The sequence below is a fragment of the Suricata suricatta genome, chromosome 17 (assembly GCF_006229205.1).
Source record: "Suricata suricatta isolate VVHF042 chromosome 17, meerkat_22Aug2017_6uvM2_HiC, whole genome shotgun sequence".
In the NCBI taxonomy this organism is placed as follows: domain Eukaryota; kingdom Metazoa; phylum Chordata; class Mammalia; order Carnivora; family Herpestidae; genus Suricata; species Suricata suricatta.
The window spans coordinates 32,771,548-32,795,294 of record NC_043716.1 but is presented as its reverse complement, the minus strand read 5'-3'; the positions used below and the strand labels follow the sequence as shown (position 1 = coordinate 32,795,294).

The 23,747-nt window shown below is 40.6% G+C and overlaps 1 protein-coding gene and 1 long non-coding RNA gene across 23 annotated transcripts in view; one reads left to right on the top strand and one right to left on the bottom strand.

Annotated features, from left to right (window-relative positions):
* Positions 1 to 4,651: 4,651 nt before the first annotated feature.
* Positions 4,652 to 23,747, bottom strand: part of MBTD1 (mbt domain containing 1) — a 67,291-nt gene continuing 48,195 nt past the window's right edge. For 16 of the 22 annotated variants that reach the window (XM_029926703.1, XM_029926698.1, XM_029926697.1 and 13 more), the window contains 11 exons: positions 21,162 to 21,296; positions 20,817 to 20,905; positions 20,369 to 20,603; positions 19,695 to 19,750; positions 19,251 to 19,355; positions 15,845 to 15,992; positions 14,878 to 14,960; positions 14,245 to 14,479; positions 13,675 to 13,752; positions 9,797 to 9,973; positions 4,652 to 4,791 (listed from right to left, as the gene is read on the bottom strand). In XM_029926703.1, coding sequence (XP_029782563.1) covers positions 4,673 to 4,791; positions 9,797 to 9,973; positions 13,675 to 13,752; positions 14,245 to 14,479; positions 14,878 to 14,960; positions 15,845 to 15,992; positions 19,251 to 19,355; positions 19,695 to 19,750; positions 20,369 to 20,603; positions 20,817 to 20,905; positions 21,162 to 21,296 — 1,460 coding nt within the window. In that variant the 3' untranslated portion in view covers positions 4,652 to 4,672. Of the gene's footprint in view, positions 4,792 to 9,796; positions 9,974 to 13,674; positions 13,753 to 14,120; positions 14,480 to 14,877; positions 14,961 to 15,844; positions 15,993 to 19,250; positions 19,356 to 19,694; positions 19,751 to 20,368; positions 20,604 to 20,816; positions 20,906 to 21,161; positions 21,297 to 23,747 lie in introns of those variants that run through there. The other 6 variants (XM_029926705.1, XM_029926706.1, XM_029926704.1 and 3 more) reach the window with 5 other exon arrangements.
* On the top strand, positions 8,691 to 9,708 carry LOC115281391. Its single transcript, XR_003904277.1, has 2 exons — positions 8,691 to 8,807; positions 9,463 to 9,708. It is a non-coding gene; the product is annotated as an uncharacterized LOC115281391 (long non-coding RNA).

The window sequence follows — 23,747 nt, the reverse complement described above, 5'->3', positions numbered from 1 at the left end:
ATAAGCCACCCAGGTGCCCCTAGTTTTAACATTTATTTTGAGAGGGCGTGTGCACAAGCAGGGAAGAGAGAGAGAATCCCAAGCAGGCTCCATGCTGTCAGCAGGGTCCAGTGTGGGCTCAACCCCACTAACTGTGACATCATGACCGGAGCCGAAAACAAGTCAGATGCTTAACTGACTGAGCCACCCAGGTGCCCTCTTTTTTATTTTTATGGCTGAATAATGCACTCCATTATATACACTACATTTCCTTTATCCATTTACCTATGGATGGACACTTGGACAGCTTCCATAGTTTGGCTGCTGTAAATAATGCTGCAATAAATGATGATGCATGTTATCTATTTGCATTCCCACCAGCGCAATGAGTGCTCCTTCTTCACACCCTGCCAACATTTGTTTCTAGTGTTCTTGATTTCGGCCATTCTGACAGGTGTTCAGGTGGCATCTCATCGTAGTTTTGATTTGTATTTCCCTAATTATAAGGGATAATAAGCATCTTTTCATGTATGTGTCTGTCAGCCATCTGTATTTTTTGTTTAAAATGCATTACTTTTTACATAGTTATTTGCCTTTTGTCAATAGGCAAACCCCATTTTGGCCTGCTTATGAGGCTTAGAATTTGTAACTGGCCAAAAAGGGTTACGCCAGCCTCAGCAAGAGTCTGTAAGAGGAAATCCTTTACTGTTTTCCCTGATCTCACAAGGCTGGATGACCACCACAGGGCTAACAGGTTACTTACTTCTGGGAAACACTTGTTACTCTTAAAGCATATGCTGGGTATAAAGCACACCATAAAACTAGTTTCCCAAGAGCCTTAAAGAAGAATATAGATCTGTCAAAGCTCATGGGACTGTAAATGAGCGCCCAGCTGGGAGTTCCTGTGGAGGCAAGGACTCAAGCCATTTAAGGTAGAAAGCAGGGCAGAAATCGGTTCTATTTTTTTCTTGGAATGTGTTCTACATTTCCAAAGTGAGATGATGAAATTAACCCCAGAAGAGACCCAATCCATTATCTCACATCCATAAAGTTCCCTAGAAACAGCTTTTTTAGTAAAAGTTGAGGAACTTACCAAAAGAGTTAGACCGTCGGTAAAGGAGGGGGGTCTTGCATTTCCTCTTCCTGTTAACAAGAGCCGGCTGGGATAATTTATATACATCCTATGAAATCTGACGGTTGTTGAGGTTCAGGGAGCTTCAAAAAAAGGTCGCCCAGTACGCACGCCAAGGCTGAACCGGCATGTTCTAAACTGACAGACCCCCTTCTCCCCTCGACGGCCGCAGTCCCCTCCGCCTGTGCTGTGGTTTTTGCCATTTCCCTTTCAGTGAAGTCCTGGCTCAGATGCAGCCACGGCCACGCAGCCGTCCGTGTTCGGTCCCTCCCTTGTCCGCTGCCGGGTAGCTTCTTCCTCGCTCCCGAGCTTGCCCGCTCTCCGCCTGGGGCACAGGTGCTGGGAGGGAGGTCCTGACCTGCCTCAGAGGCCTGTGATTGCTGACAGCAGCACTCAGCACTTTGAACCAAAAAGGAAACCCTTCAAAGACTAAAGCGTATTAAAGAACTGCTCCGATACAACTCAACTTTAACATTTTATTTTGTGTAAAAAAGGGCAAATTTAGTGAATTATTTTCATCTTGTACACAAAGTTATAATTTTAATGCTTTTCACATCCATGCTGAAAATTTGCAGTTTGGTAAAAATGAAAGGAACATAAAGTTTCTCTGAAGGAATTTTTCACGCCATTATATACACTTCCTGAGAAAGTCTCAAACACTTTCTCAATGATCACAAGTTACCAAGAAAATAAAAGATTAAATTTGTACAGATATTGATCTATATATCAAATACATACAGAAATGATGTAAAAACCTTATGCAGTTTACTTTGACCTCTGTCCTCAAAAGATTTGCCCAGGGACAGATGCTTTTCTTTTGTATAAATGACTGTGGCTTTATTTAAAATATGAAAATCAAAGGAAGCAACCCAGTTTAATCACAGTATTTTTAAAATCCCTTCCCAATAGTAAAGGATCATTACCAAATATATAGCACCATAATACAAATATTGATGGGAGAGGGTATTCACATCACGCAAAATTAATATAATAAAAACAAACAAACACTGAAAACCCGTGTTAGTATCCGTAGAAGTTGATAACAGCTTTAGCTTTCCTCATACACAGCAAGGAAAAGGTGAAAGAGTTTAAACTACCAAAAAAATCCCCAAATGATCCTAACAGGAAAAAAATGAAAGCAAACCCAAGGTCAGCAGTACATTTTGAACCGTGAGAGAGAACGGGGCCATCGGGTCGTACGACTGGAGTTATGGCTGAGAAGCTGGTCTCCTCCGCGCGGACACTTCCTGTTCCTCGGCGGCAGGAGTTTAGAGCCGGAACGTGGAGGGCTTCCGACTGTGTTTAGACCATAGGAAGTCCTTGCCAACCTGCAACTGTTGGTCACGGGTCAAGACAGGAAACACTTCGTGAACAGGTGGGAAATTCGAAAGCACTCAGAGCCTGGTTTTGCTCTAAAACCGGAAGCTTGCGAGACCTGGCTACAAATGAGCATTGTACGTCTGCCACCAATTACCAGGCTCCTGATCAAATCCCTCCGGGCTCCTCAGATGCCCGCAGGGCCCCAGAGCCCCAGGTACTGGCAGAGCGCGCCGTGCGGCCGCCTCCCGTGCCCATCGCGCGTCACGGAACCAGAGCCTGAGAACGAGGACCGTGGGTAAGCCCTGCTTTGGGAGTCTTCCAGGCTTTAAGTTTATGGGGAGATTCTTTAAAGATTTGGGAAGTGTGAGGATGTCACATTTACAGTAGGTCCCTCTCAGTAAGGTTGTTTAAGATAAATATCCAGTAATTTAACAGCTGAATTCACATATATTTGACACATGAGAATCAACTTGGCGTTGATATGATCTGCATTTATGCCCCTAAAGAGTCAGTATTAAGAAACGTTGACATGCGATTCCATACATTCTTACACTATAAAGTAACAAATTTTACTTCCAGTAGCAACTACAAAACCTTATGTTATTAACCCCTCTTGCATAGAATGAGGTAAACCTGTGCGTATTACCAATGCTATTTATTCCCAAAAGTAGAGCAATATTTTAGAAAATAAATTGCTGGTTTTTAATGTTCTATGCATTTTAAAATTCAAACAAAAATCTTACCTAAAATGGTCTCCTGGGGCTTTCCATTACCATTTTGTTTAAAGCATTCCATAGGCTGAAGGACTTTTAGAGGTTAATCATTTTGATTAATTTCTAATTAGCCCTACCTATATTCCAGAGGAGACGGCCAATGGTACCACTCTGAAGAGGCCAGGCTAAGACCCAGAAGCACTTCTAGAACAGATGCAATTAATTCCTGAGAAGTTTAGTTTATGAACCTCACTGGTAAACGCTAGAGCTCTCTCATTCAGTCACAACTCAGAAAGTCAGAAAAATGCAGAGAGCAAACCTTTCACCAATTTACCCTTGTATCCTTTTTTTAAAGGAAGCCATGTGAATTTTAAAATCGGGAATGTCTGAAATGGTCCAAATCAGTTATTATTGTTAAAATTAATTTTGAATACAATTAAAAGACAATCATACTCTATATATATATTTATATTTATATTTATATATATGGAATTTTAAGAAAATTAAATTCTCTTTCAAATTAGTTTTCTAACAAATCCAGGAGAGTTAAAAGTAGAGCTGGAATGATTTTGAAATCTACACAGATTTTTGGCTTTAAACAACTCTGACTTTGATTCTACTGGTAATACCGAAGAACATCTGTGTGGGGTGTGGTTATACCAAGTTCTCATCCAGCAGAGGGAGGGAAATGGTAAAGGCCGGACCAGAATCCCTTTTGTGGGGCATCTTCAGTAAGGAAAACAAAGTGAACTAAGGACAACACTGCATTTTCCCCAACCCTCAACACGTAGACTGAGATCCTGTATATCTTGTTAACCATTCCAGTTTAACACTTTAGTGTTAGGATAATTTTAATCTTTTTTTTTTAATCAAAAGAGAACATATAAAAGTATCCAGAGTTCTTCCAGTTTCATATAGAACTCCAAATAAATTTTCACAGAATGAAAAACATTTCTGTACAAACATTTAAAATGGGCTGCAATAAAATGCCAACAAGCAGAATTATTTACCCCTTCCATGATCCTATGTGGTGACGAACCCTCCATCAGAGAGCGGTTCAGTTGCATATTTCTGCAGCAAAGAAAGCTGGAGATGTGACTGGCCTAACTTCTAAAATCCCCAAATCTCCCAACAGGTACCAAAAAGGTTCATTTGTAATGACAGTTCATTTGCATTTACAACTATATCCTTCTTTTAAATCTTTTCCTTCAATCCTGCTACCTAAACTTTAATTTTACCAAAAAGTTAGAATTTCAGTTGTTAACAATGCACATAAATCCAAACTTGGAAAATATTACAAAATTCTTCCAAAAGCTTCAAATACAACACAAAAATTGTCCATCTTTATAAATTGAAAAATTTCCCCCCACGACTAAAATAGTTTCCCCACCCACCTGAAAAATCTGGAACTGAAATTTTCTATGTTTAGCAAAACGTCCCAGTGGAGTAGCCCCGCTGTACAGCTCAGTTGATTATAAATCAGTCCTGTGTAAAACCCCTCCCCGCCCGCCCCGGGTCCTGAGCCGCTTCAGGGCTCCTGCTTGATGTAGAAGCTGGCTGAGCCATTGCTCTCCTGATCAGACGCTCCTTGGAGAAAATTATAATCCTCTCCATCTATCAACTCCTCCTTCAGCTGCAATGTAGTCACTGCATGAGAGAGATAAATGCAGGGGATGTGATTAAGCCTTTCTGGAATATTCAGATTACTTTCAGTCTTCAGGTTTCACCAGCATTACATTTAATAAGACTTCTTCATGTCTTCCATAACTTTTAAAATTAACCCCCACAAGTATGAACATTTAATTCACTTTAATCCTCAAAATCTATTGGCAGTTAAGGAAAAGTTCCAGAAAGGAACAATACTGTAATCTAGACAATGCACAATGGACCTCTTCCAATGAAGTGGTCAAGATAATAGTGATCGCTGATTTGACGAGAATTCCAATTTTTCTTATAATTAAGTATTCACTTTTATGTCACGTCTATACAACAATGACGTAGTTCTTGCATGATTCTGAACTTTAATATTTAGAATAAGTAACAAGCCAATAAATAGGACTCCAATATAATCTTATCATCTCCAAGGAGTACCTTCATTAAAAAGACTCCCTGTAGAAAAAAAGATACAAATTTGATATTAATAGCAAAATAGTATTATAAGTAACAAAAGTACTAGATTATCTATCATAGACATGTGTTATGAATATACATAACTGACATATTTATAAAAATAATAAATCTGATATTGGTTAAACACATATTAAAACTAAAATCATGGAGAACTTGAACAATCATTTTAGGTAAAATAAAACTTTTCTCACATTAGCAATGTGAAAATCACTGATGCACAATGGCTAATGATGCCAAAGGCACCACCTAACAGCAGTACTGCCGGAGTCCTTTTTGGAGGATCTGAGGATTTTTTAATTTTAAGTAGGCGCCACGCCTTAACGTGGGACTTGAACACATGACCCTGAGACTGAGCTGCATGCTCTACTGACTGGGCCGGCCAGGTGCCCTGATGACTTCCTTCTTTTTTTGTTTTTTAAACATTTATTTATTTTTGAGAGAGACAGAGTGCAAGCAGGGAGGGGCAGAGAGAGAGAGAGGGAGACACAGAATCCGAAGCAGGCTCCAGGCTCTGAGCTGTCAGCATACAGGCGGATGTGGGGCTAAAACCCACAAACTGTGAGATCATGACCTGAGCCGAAGTCAGACGCTTAACAGGCTGAGCCACCCAGGTGCCCCTCAATGAAAACAAACCAGTGGTCTAGGCAGTCCTCAATTCATAAACAGGTCAGGTTCTAGTGGATCTTTATTTCTGTGGACAACTGTTTTTCAATTTCTAGTATTTTCAGTGGGGTTTAGCTTTCTTGATAGCCCCTCAAGTCATGCTGGTAAGAATCCTTAGGGACAGGAAGGCTCTTTCTAATGCATGGGCAAAGATGATGAAAATGGAAAATTTTTTCTTTCCTGGGCCCAGCAGTGGTCTTGGGCAAAAACTGTAGACAGTTTAGTACCAAAATTTTCCTTTTTTTTTTTTTTTTTTTTAAATAAATCCCTCTTTAAGTTACTGTCCCCCAAATAGTTATCTAGTAACTTTGGACTGCTCTGAGTCCTTTCCTGGAGATTCATGGCCTACCGTTACTTCCTACAGAATGTCCCTTCAAAAAATTACTTTCCTGCTTTTTAAATAAAAATGGTCTCAGCTAGGTGCTAAAAACTAGTCTCAGTAACCACCAACCTCCCAGAAATGTGTTCAGGTTTCTTAAAAAAAATTACTGTTTAACCAAAATTGGGCTGGTCAAGTTCCAAACAATGGGAAGAACGGGTGGTCCTGCAGAATAACAGAGTGGGCTCCAACCCCACGGTGAGCAGCGCTCACTTTCTGCCCCAATGTCTTCAGCACACAGATGTGTCCAATCAGAGGTCACTAACGGTGTCCTTCCCACTCCCTCATCCCATGGTTCTTTTAAATTTGACCAAATATTTTGAAACGAGATTTCCCGTTAAGACCCTGGCAAGTAGGGACACGTGGCCACAGAAGGCCAGCATCCTCCAGGGGCTGTGGGTGGGGGAACTGAGTGGCTGCCCCAGCCTCCCTGTCCTGCTGGCTGTGCTACTCCCCCAGGTAACCTGACCGCTCCCTGCAGGCACCAGCTGCAAATCAAAGGTGCACGTTTTTTGTTTCTCCCATTAAGGATGTTTTCCTTACTATTGGAACAAGATGATGCACACATCTTTGGAATGTAAACCGGGAACTGCTTATACAGAAAAAAAAAGTCAATTTATGAGAAGAAATAGGACTCAAAGAGTACTTAGATGAATAGTAAGCCAACTAAGCTTTCCTAAATCACTAACTAGACAGTGTCACCATGTGGAACGACATTGAAATGGTTACACGTTTAAGGTCAAATAGTGCAGTCACAGAAAAATACTTTCCTTCCTGATCTTAGTTATAAAAGATTAGTTTTAAAAACAGTGGTCTTTGGGGTGCCTGGCTGGCTCAGTAGGTATGGCATACGACTCTTGATCTCGGGGTTGTAAGTGCGAGCCCCATACTGTGGTAGAATTACTTACAAATAAAATCTTAAAATAGTGGTGTTTGATATCTGAATAATGTAAAGAATCATCTTTGAGAGAGGTCAATTCTCTTCATTTTGTTTAGGTATGTGTTTTGGTAGTGGCGTTAAAAAATTTCATAGCCCAAAGACAGAAAAGTGAATACACTAAGCCTATAATAACAGCAAAACAAACACCAATCAGATTGTTGGGAAAGTCAAAGTAAACAAGATTGTGCAGTTCTTTTACTTAATATAATTAACAATGCTTTTTATGGAGAGTATCAAGAATATAACAGCCTTCAAATCTAACCAACCAATACACATTAATTGTTAAGGACATTTGAATAACACAATGAAAATAAACACATGGAAAAGAAAAAACAAAACAAAACACATTTCATTAAAGGTGCAGTACCCACAATAAAAGGTTGGTTAAAACAGTATCTTGTTCGAGGATGATCAGATGGCTAAATGAATGAGGAAAGAGCCCCGAGCTTCAGACCAAACGTTCCATTCAAACGGATGTTTGTTTTTGAAATGTGACGAAGGTAAGTTGAGATTCTAAAGCACATCCTGGAACTATTTGCATTTACTATAGACAACACATTTCTGGATTATGCTTCCACTCATTTTAAAATATGGAAACAATGTGCTTAAAAAAAAGTAACTCAAGAGAAGGGTGAAAGGCTCACTCAGATGTGGGATGCTTTAATGCAGTCTGAAGGGTTTCATGGAACCTAAAATAATGCCGCTCTCGAATCTTCACACTAATCATTTCTCCTTTCCAGTCCTTATTCTCAATGAATGATGGATGAAATAAAATAGATCCTGTGGCTGAATGTGGCCTATGCAGGTGCATTTCCTTAGCTCCGTTTTTAAAAGGAAGTCACTTTGCCCACTCTCGTCACTAACATTTCAGATGAACTACTGGAAATCATAGTTTCCTAGCTAGAAGTCCAGAGGTAATAAACTCTGAGTAGCTAGTCAAACTGTAGCTTTCAGGTAGTTCAGATAGCAATGTAATAGCACATAGTTTCACCAGAGCAGAATCACACCAATTCCCACATGATGTGCCCCCAGCTGGGAAGACACTACAGACACCAGTGGAAGGAGGAAGTCACTTGAGACCCTGTGATTTCCATCTCCTGCGTCTACTCTTAAGTTCTGGGTTCTGACAATCCTAAAAGTCAGGTTCTGTTTTACACGAATCAGTAACTGCTTATAAAACGTGACACACACCTTCCAAATCAGTCTAATGTTTACAATCCAGTAAAAACTCAGATAAATCCAATAAAACCCAATAAAAATTCAAACATCCAACTGCTTAAGTTAAAGACCACTTCATAAATAACATGTACAAAAACTAGAGAGACAAACAAGAAAAGAAACTAAAGTGCTCTTTAAACTTTGAATGTTTTGGAATGTTTTTCCATTAAAGAGCAGATAACTCAGATTTGCAGCCCTAATCTACTTTTTTTTTTTTTTAGCCCTAATCTACTTTTTAAACAAAACAGAGTAATTTCCTCTAGAAATAAGTATGTTATTAGCGTGATCTTCACGGAGACAGACCAGGAAGAACGAAGATGACCTAATACACTGGTAAGGAGACTAAGCTCAAGAATGTATCTTAAAATGGCACCCCCGCCCTCCCCTAAAACCTGCAAGCCCCCCAAAATTTCAGGTATAAAGCAGAGGAGGAAGAAGAGTAAAACAGAGCTAGGTATTAACACCCATAAGGGTTTTCAACATATGAAAAGCATTTTAAAGAATACAAGTTAAATAAAACAACTGAGTTTAAAAGCAACAATTAGGGTACTGGCAGAACATAGGCCAAGGCCATGGCCACGATGATTCTGGCTTCCAAGTGGTCTCCTCCCCACTCCTGTCTCAAGTTCATCACAAGCAAGTGAAACCTTTCTAACATTTTATAGTGATATGTTTCTTCTTAGCAATTACAAAGGGCAAAACATTTTGCATTCCTTACAAGCTAGTAGCTTGGCCAAACCAATTAAATTCAAGTTAAATGTCATTTACTTAATCACTGTAAGTACATAAATGCGAAATAATTGAAATAAATTTTACTCAAGTTCAACACCAATATTACAGAAGACTGTATTTCCTAGTCCGTGTTCAACTACGATTGTGGTAAATGTTACCACCAGAAGCAAAATTTCATGGGAATGCAAAACCTCATCTTTGGGGTCTGATTAATCAGACGGATCCCTAAATCCCTAATGGTGTGCTTTTCCCTCAGGTCAAGCTACACAGAATTCTGCAATGGAAAATGTTCAATCATTTCATGAAACCACGAAACAGGACACACTGCCTTTCAATTCCATCAACTGAAATGATGAGCTTTCCCTTCATCTGCAGCTCAGAAGTGGCTTACAATAAAATAACTCCCCCCACCCCGATGACTTGACTTAGTGAAGTGACTGCCAAGGACTAGTGAAGATGAAGTTTCTAGTTGAAAGAAAAATAAAAATTTAATGAGTCAGCATCTGTCATGCCAGACCATGCTTTATCCCCCACCGCCCAGCCCGGACTTTCACCCCCTGCAGTACCTGAGGTGCTGACAGGACTATTACCTGTTTTGAGGCTGGGAATGAACTCTCGGCTAGTGCTGGGAGGCGGGAAGGCCTCCGGGGCTGTCTGTGCTGGAGGAGGAGTCAACTCTTCGTCACCAGAGAAGCCCCTCCGCACCCCACCTGTCATGGGCAGGCTCGACAGACTGACAGGCTTCTTCCCAACTGGCATCTTCCTCTCTAAATATCAAGTCAGACTAAAGTAAGCTTTTACTTACATGCGTGGTAAGAAAAGTGCAATATAACTAGGAAAGATTATATTGCATAGGATACTCTGAAGAGAGAACCAACTATGCAAGGTCTGTGTTTCTGAAAACAAGGAGTGTGACTGTGTGTACACGTGGGTGTGTATGTTGGGGGTGACTCTGGGGGAGGTTATTTCTGGTCTCTGAGAGCCTGGTAATCCTGGTTCCTGACTCTCTTAAAAATATGTATATTTTTAATAATAAATAAATTATATATAAGTGCAAGTGGGGGAGAAGCAGGGAGAGAGGGAGACAGAGAATCTGAAGCAGGCTCAGAGCTATCAGCGTAGAGCCTAAAGCAGGGATTGAACCCATGAACCGTGAGATCATGATCTGAGCCAAAGTCAGAACACGTCACCGACTGACCCACCCAGGCACCCCTCTGGTTCCTGATTCTGAAATCAATTTATAATAAAACAAAGCAGGGTGCCTGACTGGCTGTCAATGGAGCAGGTGACTCTTGATCTCATTCATGGTCATGAGTTTGAGCCCTATGCTGGGTATAGAGATTATTTAAGAATAAAATATTAAAAAAATAAAGCAAAATGAACTAGAGAGCATTTCATGTGGAGAACAACTGGCTAATTTAATTTCCTTCAAGAAAATTTTAGCTTGAGGGGGGTTGAAAATCCAATAGAGGAGAAAGGAGGTTTTAAAACCGCACTGCAGGGCAGCATTTCACTTCACATCCAAGGCCAATCACTGGCTTTCAGGGAGAATCAAACAGCTGAACAAATGTAGAATCCGGGTGGCAGGATTTTACTGGTAGGTAGTAAATGTGCTCCCCTATTTATAGTCTAGTCTTTTAGAAAACACTTATTAATTCTTACTCTGAAAAGCATTTCTAAAATACAAAGCTTGTTGCCTGCAAGTACTTACAATATCTAGTATCTTCTGAAACACCCTTTTGGTTGTAGTTTCCTAAGCAAACATAAGCCTTCAAAGACTTTTAACAATGCTTTTCACCAGCAAAGAAGAAGTACTCTGAACCGCAAATAATGAACCACCAACATTTTGCATCAGTCAGGCTGAAAGCTAAAGGACACTTCCGTATCTCTGACATTGTAAGTTATACCTGTTTTCCTCCAGAGTAGACAAACGACCCAGGCAAGAGCAACCAGAGCTTAGGCTTCACGCATCAGGACTAGAAGGTAAATCTGCGTCACGCAGCTCCTCCTGGTAAAACGGTCTGGGAACTACGCTCGGAGCAACAGTGAGCGCACACCCAACCCACAGCTGCCAGGCTGGAGTCACGTGCAGCAGTCGTTCAGACTCTTCCTCACATACGACCCCCTCGAGGTCAGAACTCAAGGAGGGTCTCTAACTCTCTCCTACCTGTTTAACAGCCCCTGAAGATGGTTCAGAAATTAAGTGCCGGGGTTCCTGCTCTAGAGTTACTACACCTTGGGGAAAAATAAGGCTTTTCAGATTGGACAGGTCACATGCATACAATGGTCTATATGATCCTCTCGGCAGAACAGGACTTATTTTCCCAAAGCACCAGTTAACGGGTGCCCCTCTATAGCATGAACACAGAACAAAGCCACCTAGAGCAGTGAAGCCAACCATCTTTCTGTTAAGAACAAACAAACCCACCAAACAAAACACAACACTGCCAAAGAACACACGGATAGAGAATTATCGGTACGAAAAGACCAAGGAGCTAGCAGACGAAACCACAGAGCCATAAAGAGTCTGTAGGCAAACTTAAAAACAAGAGACTTTGTCTGCTAGTGACATTGCATATGCAATGGACAAATGAGTTTCATGTAACCTGATGTCTTTCTTGGTGGGGCAAGTAAAGTTTTGTGGGAAAAATTCCTAATCAACGATCTGGTAAGCAATATAGAACAATAAAAGGAACGGACAGCACCCTCACAATGAAGACTGTTGCTTCTTCAGTCACATGGCACTAGGATTTCTCATCCTCAACTCCAAAATCCACAGTTTTTCTGTAAAACTTGGGTGACAAAACCAGATCTCACTTGGTGATACTATTTATAATCTTTATTTGGCCCACTTAATGTAAATATTTACATATATTTTGTCTCAGAAAATGTGCCAGAGTCTGCAAGCAGTTACATAATATATGCTATACACACTATACTTCTTTTCTAAAATCTGAAAAACTCTGAATTCTGAAACACATCTGGTCCCAAAGGTTTCTAATAAGGGGCTGCGGGTTTATAGTCCTTTTCCTTCATAGGTCCAAAGGACAATTTAAAGACATTAGAGATGATGTCATAATATTAAGAACTATTACAATATTACAGTTAAAGGACACGTTATATATTTATAGCTAAATTCATTTTTCCAGTTAGCCCAGGAATGTGGTACTATTAAATGTCATTATAAACTGGCATATTGATTTCACTTCATTAGTTTCTTACTTCTTCCCATGGCCAGTTAATCCAAATGAGTTAAACCCCATAAACTGGAAACAAACTTGTAAGAATGGGAGAAGACAGGCCAAAGCAGCCTGTGCTACCCAACCTCACGGAGACTAGGGGTCACATGTGCTGTGCTCGGTCCACTAACAAAGCTGCCATGGGAATTCTTCCTCGTCATTTCCATATACATGGGGATCACTTCGATCTGCCTGTCGGGCAATGCTCTCTAAAGGTCTTTTAGGTGTGTGCCGAACATGGCAAGCAGCTAGCGGGCAAAATAAACTCTTGGCAAATGGGACACGTCTACCTCTAATATAAAAAAGGGCGCAAGAGAGGCCTGGAGGTCATCACTGTTGAATCTGACCCGGGTTTCATGCCAGGCAGACGCGAGGGCGCCACAGCAGCGGCTGGGGGAAGTTTGTAGTCCCCACTGAGGAAGAAATTATACGCAAATGACGATCATCAGAAAGTAAGGGTCTATTCGGTTCCTTGTGCTGCTTCCGCTTCATGGTGGTTAATGAGACAGATTAACACTCATGTGAACATACGGCAAGTCAGCGTGAAAAATCTGCCTCAGTTTTAATCCTAAAATGTCCTTTTTACTTTTAAAAATATCTTATTATAAAAATATTCTAATCTCAGAATGAAATATTCCATGACAAGTCTCATGAAGAGAAAAACTGGTGGTTTCCTACAGAGGGGGACAAAGATTTTAAAAGAATCAAACAGCTATCAATATAATTTTGGCTATTAATGCCCATAATCATTCACTGTAAGGTAATAAATAATATAGAAAGCACACTTTAAAAAATATTCTTAAGCCTGACTTTGTTAGCCATCAACTTGAATTTCCTGCAAGTCTCATTCTAGAAAGAAAGTTTTGGGTTATGAAGAAGGATGGGTTTCCTACGCTCTAGGTCTGTTGTAAGAGTCCAGCATTTTTTTTAAAGTTTAAAAAATGGATTAATTTTCAGTAGGTTTGCATATTATTTTGAGAACCACTTGTACTGTCTTCATTACCATATAGGTTTTAAAATATTATGGTAATCATGTTTCCCGTCAATTAAAATAGAAGTGTTTCTCATTACTGAGAAGGTCTGCCTTTTACGGCATACTGCACCTTTAAGCGTAATACATAACGCAGAGGCATCGGCTCACATGGGATATTCGTTTCTGTGCAAGAAAACCATGACCCCGACTGGTTAACAACTTAGAAAATGTATACAAACACCATGTGGTGACCCACTTTTCTTATGTCCTTTGTATTGCTGGGACTTAGCCTTTTTCTTCTGTTTTGATGAACCTGATTGGCTTTCTCTTGACGCTGAAAAACAAAAGAGAAAATTGATACCAGATGAGCACTGCAAGCACACAACTCTAGATACAGCTTAGATGAAGCTATCTTTACTAAGGCTACGATGCTTACAAAAGTACATGATGCTTTGAAAATAAGGGTGCTTGTTCCTGGAAACCCCATGATACCACACACCCACTACCTACTTATCAACAGGCACTTATTACATACCAATACATCTTAGCTGACACTCGCACACTCGTTAGAACAAATCTAGTTTGGTGGCTGCTCTCACAGTCTTGTTTCTACAGTCAGCATGTAACTGACTACTGAGTTCACACTGCCATGGTACTCATGGTCTCATTCTGGGAAGCTGTTGGTGAGTCTTAAGATCTTACCTGGCAACCAATCAGACAAAGGAATATTCTTGTCCTGTGAGCTCACAAGATGATTTATGTGAAACAGTCCTCTGGAGAATTGCTGATTTTTACAAAAGGACACCTTTTCTGTATACCAACTTACACTGTGATGCTGGAGGTTGTAGCTGATATCCAGTTAACTGACACCACCCTACAGGATAGAGGTCAGGGGACTCACAGTCTACCCACTGATCATACTCTTCTTCCCATCCATCGAAATGTATCCTCAAGAGACGATGAATAATTCGAGTGACCGTGGCTACACATATTAACCGTGGCTCCATGAGATCTACTGCTTCTAATTTCATTCCTACACGAAATCCGTGATTTGGGACATCCTGACATGAAGAAGCAAAACATGAACACTGGTAAGAGGAAGTGTGCCCAAGCCTACTTCTCACTAAGAAAAAAAGAAGCGGTGCATCCAAATAACCTAATTTAAACAAAACAAAACAAAAAAAAGCAGCAAATAATTCTTTGATTATGAAAACGTATGAAGGTGAAGTTATTTCAGAACTAGTTAGAAAATGTATTCATTTCTGTTTTAATCAGATTAAAAATGAAGCAAAGTGTGAAAACAAGCTTCATCTCCTAGGTAAAGAAAATAGATTGTTTTGTTTATATTAATCTCCATTAAGAAGTTCTAATATAAAGTAAACACATTTTGATCAACAATGATCTGCATTTGTGAGGCATTAAAAAAATTCCACATAATTATGCCATTATTTAAATTTACCTTATTAAATAGTTTTACTGGTGCTGCAATGGAGCCAGTTTCCCTGAGGTAGTCAAACCATTTAAAAGGAAGTTTTGTGTAACCTGAAAAAACACACCTGATTTAACTGGCAGTTCATTTAAAATTAGCATAATATTAAAATATAGATATAGAAAGTTAACTCAGTACACACTAAAATCTCGGATTTTAGGTTATATCATCAACTTTTAACTCTTGCACTCACACTGTTTAATGCAATGATTCCTCCATGTTATAAGGATTTCTTCTTTTTCGAGACAGACACAGCTGCACCTACTTACCTGATGCAAGAGCGTCTCTCTCCTGTCTACCAGAAGAATTGCAGACTTTTGCTTTTTATAATCCGAGGCTTAGGACAGTCTAGCATTTCATACTTCACAGTGATATTTTTCTTTCTTTGCCAGAAAGAAAACTGGCTGGGAAAATACTAGTTTATGGGCCTCTGTTTTTAGTTTTCCCCCCCTTTTTCTCTTAAGAGAAAAACCCAAGGCCCAGATACTGAAATTAGGAAACTCAGTGGTTAAGCCTTGAGACTTATTTAAGGATATGCTTAAAAACAAAACAAAACAAAACAAAACCCACATGATACTCTAAAGATGGAAACTTGCTTTCCCTCAAAGGCTTTAGTCTGTATCTATTTTTAAAAAATGTTTATGTATGCCATAATCTACATCACCATCTCAACGGGGCTGAGAACCAATTCATATTATGAAATGTACAGATGCACAGGAAAAATTCTATACTAATATAATTCGTCAAAGGTAGCTAGAATATAGTGCTGTATGTTTGTAAAGCACCCACAGTTCATCATGTGTGTGTATGTTTACACACAGGAACACATGTAACATGTCCACACAGCAAGAAACCCAGGGCTGTGTTACATATGAACAGAGACCACGTAGAAAGAAGGCAAGGATGAAGACCCAGTGTACATATTAGGATGAAATACCTCTAGGTGGAGTAAGTTCAATCATGTTAATTTCACAGAAACCAACAGGGAAAATAGAAGGGGAGGTTGCATGATAACAGAACCAGTCAGATCCGTCTGCTGCTTCTGAGCCATCGATCCCAATCATCAGGAATCCATCAGCCAGCACCTTTGAAATGAAAATTCCAAGTATCTGAAATTAGATATCACTATTATAAAAGTGATCCTTTAAATTGACATTCCACAAGAAACAAAAATCTATTACACAAAGGTCTCTCCACCGAATTACATCAGCAGCTAGAACTGTAAGAACCCATGTGGACTGTAGTGGCACCAGCCGCAGAAGCAGCGTCACACGCGGTGACCTCAGCGGGGCAGGAAAAGCAGTGCCTTTGCTGATGGCTGAGGTGCTGGTGCTCCTCTCCGGTTTGTCTAGTCTCGGTGAGGCTCCACGTCCCACTCAGTGACTCTCTTTCCTTCTGATTTAGCACACACAGCAGTTTTTTCCAAACTTTCTCACCTTCGTCAAGCTTCCACTTTCCCTCTCTTATCCTACAGATTCCCATGCTCCCGTAGGACAGAAACGAGGGCCGCCCTGTGTAAGGGTCCCCATATTCCTTCTTTTGCACCTGACTGTTGGAGGTAGTACCCCACCCCCCAAAATAACTTTTCCTTCTCGTACTATTACCGCAGGAACTTTGCTCCAAAAACACCATCTTGTACAATCTAATTGTCTCCCAATTTTCATTACATTAAAAACATTTAAAAGTATTTTATTTTGAAACAGTTCACACTTACAGAAAAGGTACAAAAATAGTACAGTGAATTCCTATATACCTCACCCAGAGACCCTCTTCAAGGTTTATACTGCGTAACTCTTCGAAGTCTGATTTCTGTGACCCTACTAAAATGCTGAATGTCACCAGTGACCTAATTTGTCAAATCCAGGGCCTTTCCTCCAACACTTACCCCCTCAAACCTCAGCCTCCCTGAAGTATTTGATACCCACTGACTTCTCTCAACTTTCTGCAGCGTCTTCTCCCAGACTCATTATATTACAGTCTACTGACCGATCTTCCTACCTCTCCTGACTGGTGAGGCTTCTTTGCTGGTGTCCTTTCACATCCCAGCCTTACATTTCTGATGTAGCCCTTTTCTTTCTGTCTTGGTGATATCACCCACACCTCGTGCTTCAATAACTGACCTCTACGCCCACAATTCCTCCAGTTTGATCGGGAGCTGGTCTCCCTTGCAGGGTCTCGGTCCTGCCTTTTCCTTTTGTGTTCTACATACCCTCTGAGAGTCCGTGCAGGCTGTCAAAGTCACCCTCAAGGGTAAGCAAGCACCAGATCCCATGACTCCCCTTAATGTTAGTCCCTCTAACTGTGCCATGAATTCTGTCTCCACTGCACTGTTTGAGATCACTGCTTTCAGACTTCCTTTTCAGACATTTCCCCTCTTACACAGTTTAACTTTCCTATGGTATGACCTCTGTTCATGCCAGAAAGCTTTTCCAACTCACCTGTTCACCAGAAAAAGCTCAGATGGCCCGACCGACCAAGTATTCAAAGACTGCGTGACCTCGTTATCAACTTTTAGTCTCTGCCCTAAAGCGCTTTTGTTCTAGTTGTTTCTAGCACTATTAACACAGTGGATGTGTATAATAACTTCTTCTTTCAGCTTGACAGCTTTGCCTAGACCTTTGGCAAGAGCTACCTCCACTCACACGGGACTCCTTTTCCAAATATAGCTGACTGGGCTGGGGGCTAGTATCTAACCTTTAAGGGACTAAGCCAAAGGCTGGGCTCAGCTAGAACCTCTCTTGGTAATGAGCATTAACAGACACAGAGGCTGTTGTCAAGCAAGGGTCGGGGTTGGAACTGAAAGGCTGTGATACAGGCCGGAGCTCACAGCCACACATGGAGACGGAGTGAGAGGAACGCCAATCACAAGAGTGACGGAAAAGTGGCAGAGACTCCAGAGCAGGGGAGAGATGGGACAAAGAGGCTAGAGCTAGAGCTAACTTGAGAGTGGGTCTCTGTCCCTTATGAAAGAAAAGCCTTGACAGAATACTCAGTGCGACTTGTTTAATGGGTACTGTACAGACGACTCAGTCTCCTCCTAAAACCTGGCCTGTGCACTCCTATCTCGATGCTTTCCTGCACATTCTTTTTCCACAATGGTTACTTCCCTGCATCTCTGCTGGGCTGTTTTCTCCAACCCACAAGGTGAAGTTTCCAAACAGCCTCCCTTCTATAAAGCTTTCCCTGATTCCTCTGAGACAATGATCTCTCTTTTATGTGAATCCCAACAGTACCGGGTGCATCTAAGCCATAGTCAATCAATCCTGTATCAAACTTATTTTTATGTATCTTACCTTGTTCTACAAGGCTGTAAGGTTTTTATTTAGAATCCAAACCAAACCTAGCGTGGCGAGTATGAACTAAGTAATTCCTGAGCGAAGTCGGACGCTCTACTCACTGGCCGCCTCATTCCCATGCAATGGAACAGAGCATGGCGTGATGGCGCTGCTTCCCAAACCGGACTGTCACAATCACCTAGACACCTTTATCTTTTTTTCAAACAAACACATTATCCTGTGTAACACATCTTATGATTCTGATCACTAGGTCAGGTAAAGAGGAAGAACAAAAACTTGGAGCCGGTGTCAGCTAGCTGTGTGAGCTTGGGCAGAAGTGCCTGGGACATGGCAGCAACCTTAACTGTTCTTAATTCTTTTGGCTCAAGGCTTTAAACCGTGCTGAAATGCAAGTCACAATTCAAGCTACACCCTTAGGTAAGCAGACTCTGGATCAGTGGTTCTTAACCATGGCTAAACTGGAAAATTTCCCGGGGGCTTCTAAAAAATGCCAGTGCGAGGGCTCCCCGACCAAACTGATGAGACTGGAACAGGGGTGGGATGGGCATGAAGAGGTCTGGTCGCCTGATTATTTTAAGTTCCCCAGGGTATTCTGATGCCTACTGAGAACTGAGAGCCACTTTTCTAGATCTTTTGATAAACGCAGCTTCAGAAGAGAGGAAAATAGAAGAAATAAAGTACTACCAAAAGAAAAAAGGCACTAAGGAAAAAACAGTAAATTGAAGATAAATTTGCCCTTGTTGCAATTCTGTGTTGGACTAGCTTTGACCATGAAGTAATCCAAACAAATCGTCTTCTAACTCAGGATACGTACTTCCATAACAAGAGGCATCAGACTCAAGATGACAATCTTAACAAGCTATATAGAAAGAGAACCTCTGATAAGAATTGAAATTTATCTTTAAATTACTAGTAACCCTCTCCCCGGTGAAGATCCACATACATACATTTTACATCAAAATGAATATGTTAAGGGCCTCCTTCTTCTATTACCTTAAACCTAGTTCTTACAATTGCATTTCTATACTTTAAAACTTATAGTCTTACCTTTCTAATAGTTGCAACACATATTGTGGAAAGATTTAATGGGTCTATAGCTTCCAATTTCATTCCTTCCTTGAACCATTCCCCACTCTGGTCTACTTCTTTTACCTAAAGAATTACATGAAAGCACATCTGCTGTTACAAATGTTATCATTTTAATAATAAGTATAACCACATTGAAAATGTTTATCAGATGAAAAAACCAAATGCCTTCTCCTACCTACCTAGTATTGTAACTCAAACCTCCGCCAGAGGATAGAGAGAGTGCAGGCAAATGGACAGAACTTAAGGATAATTATAATCAATAGTGGTGACACCTATGGACCACAAGGTCTTAATCCTTTTAAGTGAACAAATGTAACTGTGATTTCCACAACGTTAGGAAAAAACCCACAACCCTCTTTCAAACCTAATTTACAAATGAGGGTTCTTATAAAAACTTCTTACCTTAGCAAATAAATGTGGTGGTGTATCAAAATGTCCATCCTGTTTCTTTGTAATATCTACAAGGAAAAGTTACATACTAATCTGTCAGCATTTGTGAGAAGACCAAAAACCACGTTTCTTTGAAGGTTTCAAACTCACAAGGTATGTATATTCTAAAACATGGCAGAAATACATGCCTTCTACATTTATGGTGAAAAATAATTAATAGTCTTGCTCTCTTCAGCGTACATGTGCTATGAAATACGCTCAGCCATTTAGAATGCCGGCAATTCCCTAGTGATGGAATTGCAGCTTCAGGAGTATGTCTTATTGTGTTCAGTATTAGGTCTAACCACATTTAATCTTGCTATTTTGATTAAAATTGAATGCAAAGGGAAAGGCTACCTTTGGATCTTTCAAATGGGCTGGATAAGAAAAGTAGAAGACAACAAATTGTGTAGTTGTGACCAAAAGAAGTGCATTATATTTTAACTGAGAACAAGTGGAGGGAATACAAAGGAGTTAGCCGGGACATTCATACTCTGTGTGAACCTCCCCAAATTAAGGCAGAGTACGCCGCCCAGACAACTAGAATGCTACTTCTGACCTCTGCTATTCTTAGAAAAAGGTAACCACGGTGGTACAATTCAGCCTCAATGATGTTTTCAACAGGCGGTCTTGTGACAGGTGCTTACCAGATCTTTTGAATCGATGGCCTATGCTTCGAGACCAACCGACATGATGGATTAACGGGCTGTGCATATGGCACCAGAAGTCATCGGTTCTATCTTCGCTCTCTTCATACACTAGTCTTAATCTTCCTCCAATCACACTTTCCACCACGGCCACTCGTGTGCGACACAAATGCCTCTTGTCAACCACTTCTACTCTCATGCAGGGTCTGAAGGGATACTGCATACTTTCTGAAACCTTAAACAAAAGCAGACAAAAACTGTTCGGAATTCATGACAGAGCTCTACAACCAATATCATTACTGTACCATTAAAAATACCGAATGCACTCAATATTTAACTAGATCATCTGGCTCACTAAATTAAAACCATTCCTTAAAAAACTTCCAGGCTATTCCTTTTTTAGAGCTCTTAATCGACACTTCAGTCCTTTCTAAGAGCCTGTCTTTACCTTCTGTGAGAAATCGGGAGGAAGTGTTTTGGCACCAGTAAGTCGTTTCACTAGAAAAGCTTTCCAGTTTGTATACTTATGCTGAATAGCTAAAACAAAAGAAATAACCAGTTACACTTTGGCAAAGAGCAGAACTGCTTCATAATCTATTAAAAAAAAATAACAATTTCCCCCTGCAATTCAGAGTATAGACGTTCTGAAGAAGAGTCACAAAAATCAAGAAAACAAGCATGTTTTGCCATCACAGAAGTTACTTAGAACCAAAAATGATCATTTTCTGTATCACTTGAATATTAACGATGTGTGATATATTTCAATGACAGTAAGGGTAAATAGGCCACTTACTTCGAGGAGGGACGAGAGGTTTGCCACTGGCTGCACACCAACCAACGGGATGGATGTCAGAACCACAGATATTGCACCAGAAGTCCAGCCCAGAATCATTTTCAAATCCTTCATATCTTAAAAGGGCATTGTAACCTGGAACCAACAAATCAATCATGACATAGTAAGAAAAATGGAATGGAATCAAACAGGACACAGCTGCTGGTAGTGGGTGTAAAATGTGAGGTTGCAGCTGCAACAGAATCCCGTGCAGGGGGCACTGACACGCGGATGCTTGGGCCCCACCCAAGATTCCGAGCAAGTCCATCTTGCGTCAGTCTGAAAACATGCATTTCCACCCAAGTGCCCAGGTGAGGCGGTATATGGACCGTTCTTGGAGAACCACTTATACCATGCCATTAGTTTAACTGTTTTCAGAGCACGGCTTCCCCCTTTTAATACTAAGTTCAATTTACCCATTATTTCTTAAATTTTCTAGAAAAGAAATTCTTAGTGAAAAGGGTGGTAAAGTCCTACTGGAATGTGTAGTTTGTTAGTAAAATTTTGTCAAGACATCACAAAAGTCCAGTTAAAGTCATTTCAGAGAAACTGCTTTGTCCAGCTGATAAGATGACCAATGATTTTTGGATGATTTGGATGTGGTTACCTCAAAAGTCCAAATTTTTCTGTCCTATTTATTTGGAAATAAAATGTGAAAATAGTAGGTAAAAAAGCTCAATAAATACAAATAAAAGTATGTGAAATGACTTAAAAACTGTAATGTACTAAGCAATTAGCAAGCCTTATTTCTTAGAACAATGGGTATGATACATCCTATTTAGTACACCTTTGGTTGGCAACATTACAGTCTAACTTAAGGCCTTCAGGGGAATAAAAAAGGCCCAACGAACTTATATTCCAGGCAGGGAGCTCAGGTGAGCAGTATTTTCACACGTTAAGGTCTATGACAAAAATTTACAACATTAAACCTTTAGTTTCAAAATTTAGGAACTTCCAGCATAATTCATGGGTTTGCCAACTGTTGCTGAGCTCTAGTTCAAGATTAACATCAGGCTCAATTCTAAAATGTCATTAAAGTGGCTTAAAATAAGATATATGGTGCAATGAGATAAAAACAGAAATGTAAAATTGGAGATGGAAGGTAGAAATAATTCTTGGATATTAAATGCACTGATCTTTGGAGCTATTTAAATGCAACTAGCTTAAACATCTAGAACAGAACAATTATGTTGTTTTAAATCATGGTGTAGAGAATAATGCAAACATTTAGAGAAGGCTTGTACGCCCGGGGGAATGTTTCAAGGGAAAAGGTGGGAACTGAACTGTGTAATGTGTTACGTGTTATGTGACAACGTGTTCTATGAGGGAGGAGAGAAAACTAGCCTCATCTGGATATAGCATTTACGGTGGGAAACAACCAAAAATTTGGCCAGTAGTCTATGGTGCAAGTCATCAAGAGCTGTAAATGCCGACCATCTTGGTCCTCTAAGGACAAAGAAACCATTACAGGTGCTCCAGCAGAATTAACAGAGAATCGTGTTTAGTGGATCAAGGCTGTCGGCAGCACACAGTGAGCAGCAGGCAGAGCGTTTGGGGGAGAATGGCTGGAGAGGAATAGGAAGAGTAGGATACACTAGATATCTCTCACTAACTTAAGGACAACTTCTTATCTTCTGAATGGCCGCCGCCTGCCATAATGTGCTACAGTGCCCCACCGCACGGCTCACTGAGCACCGCATTGGGCAGGTATCAGCTCATGGAGTAAACCAGGTTTTATACTTCTGCACATCACCCGCCCATGATGTCTAACACAACAGATGCTAATGCACCTATGTGATGAGCCATAAGAGAAGAAAGACTAGGGAACAAAGAAAGCAGTGAGGGTGAAGAAGAACCCAAGACACATGAAATTATCAACACTTGTTTACTTTTAGTGTTATGGACCTTACCCTTCTTCTTAACCCCTCAGCTTTTTGCTGCGTGTCAAAGTATTTCCCTATACCAGGGGCTGGCCCACGGATCTGGTCTACTGCCTGATGTGTTCTACGCTCTGCCACCTGAGAATGGTTTTACATTTTTATCTTTATTGGATTTACATTTTTAAATGGCTGCATGTCTTGATATATGACAGTTCTACAGACTTCAAATTTCAGTGCTCATAAATAAAGTGTCGCCACCACACGGCCGTGCCTGTTCATTTATGTATGGCTGTGGCTGCTTCCAAGCTACAACTGCACGGTGGAGTGACTGTGATAGAGACTGTGCTGCCCACAAAGCTAAAGATATTTACCACCTGGCTTTTTATGGAAAAAATTTGCTAACCTCTGCCCTGTTACAGTTATTATTTTTTTGGCAACAATTGAAAACTTTACAAGTAACGCTTTCTTTCTTTAATTTTTTTAAATGTTTATTTTTGAGAGAGAGACAGAGTGCAAGCAGGGGAGGGGCACAGAGAGAGAGAGAGAGAGAGAGAGAAGGAGAGGGAGGGGGGAAGAGAGAGGGAGGGGGAGAGGGATGGGGAGGGAGAGGGAGAGAAAGAGAGAGAGAGAGACAGAGAGAATCCAAAGCAGGCTCCAGGCTCCGAGC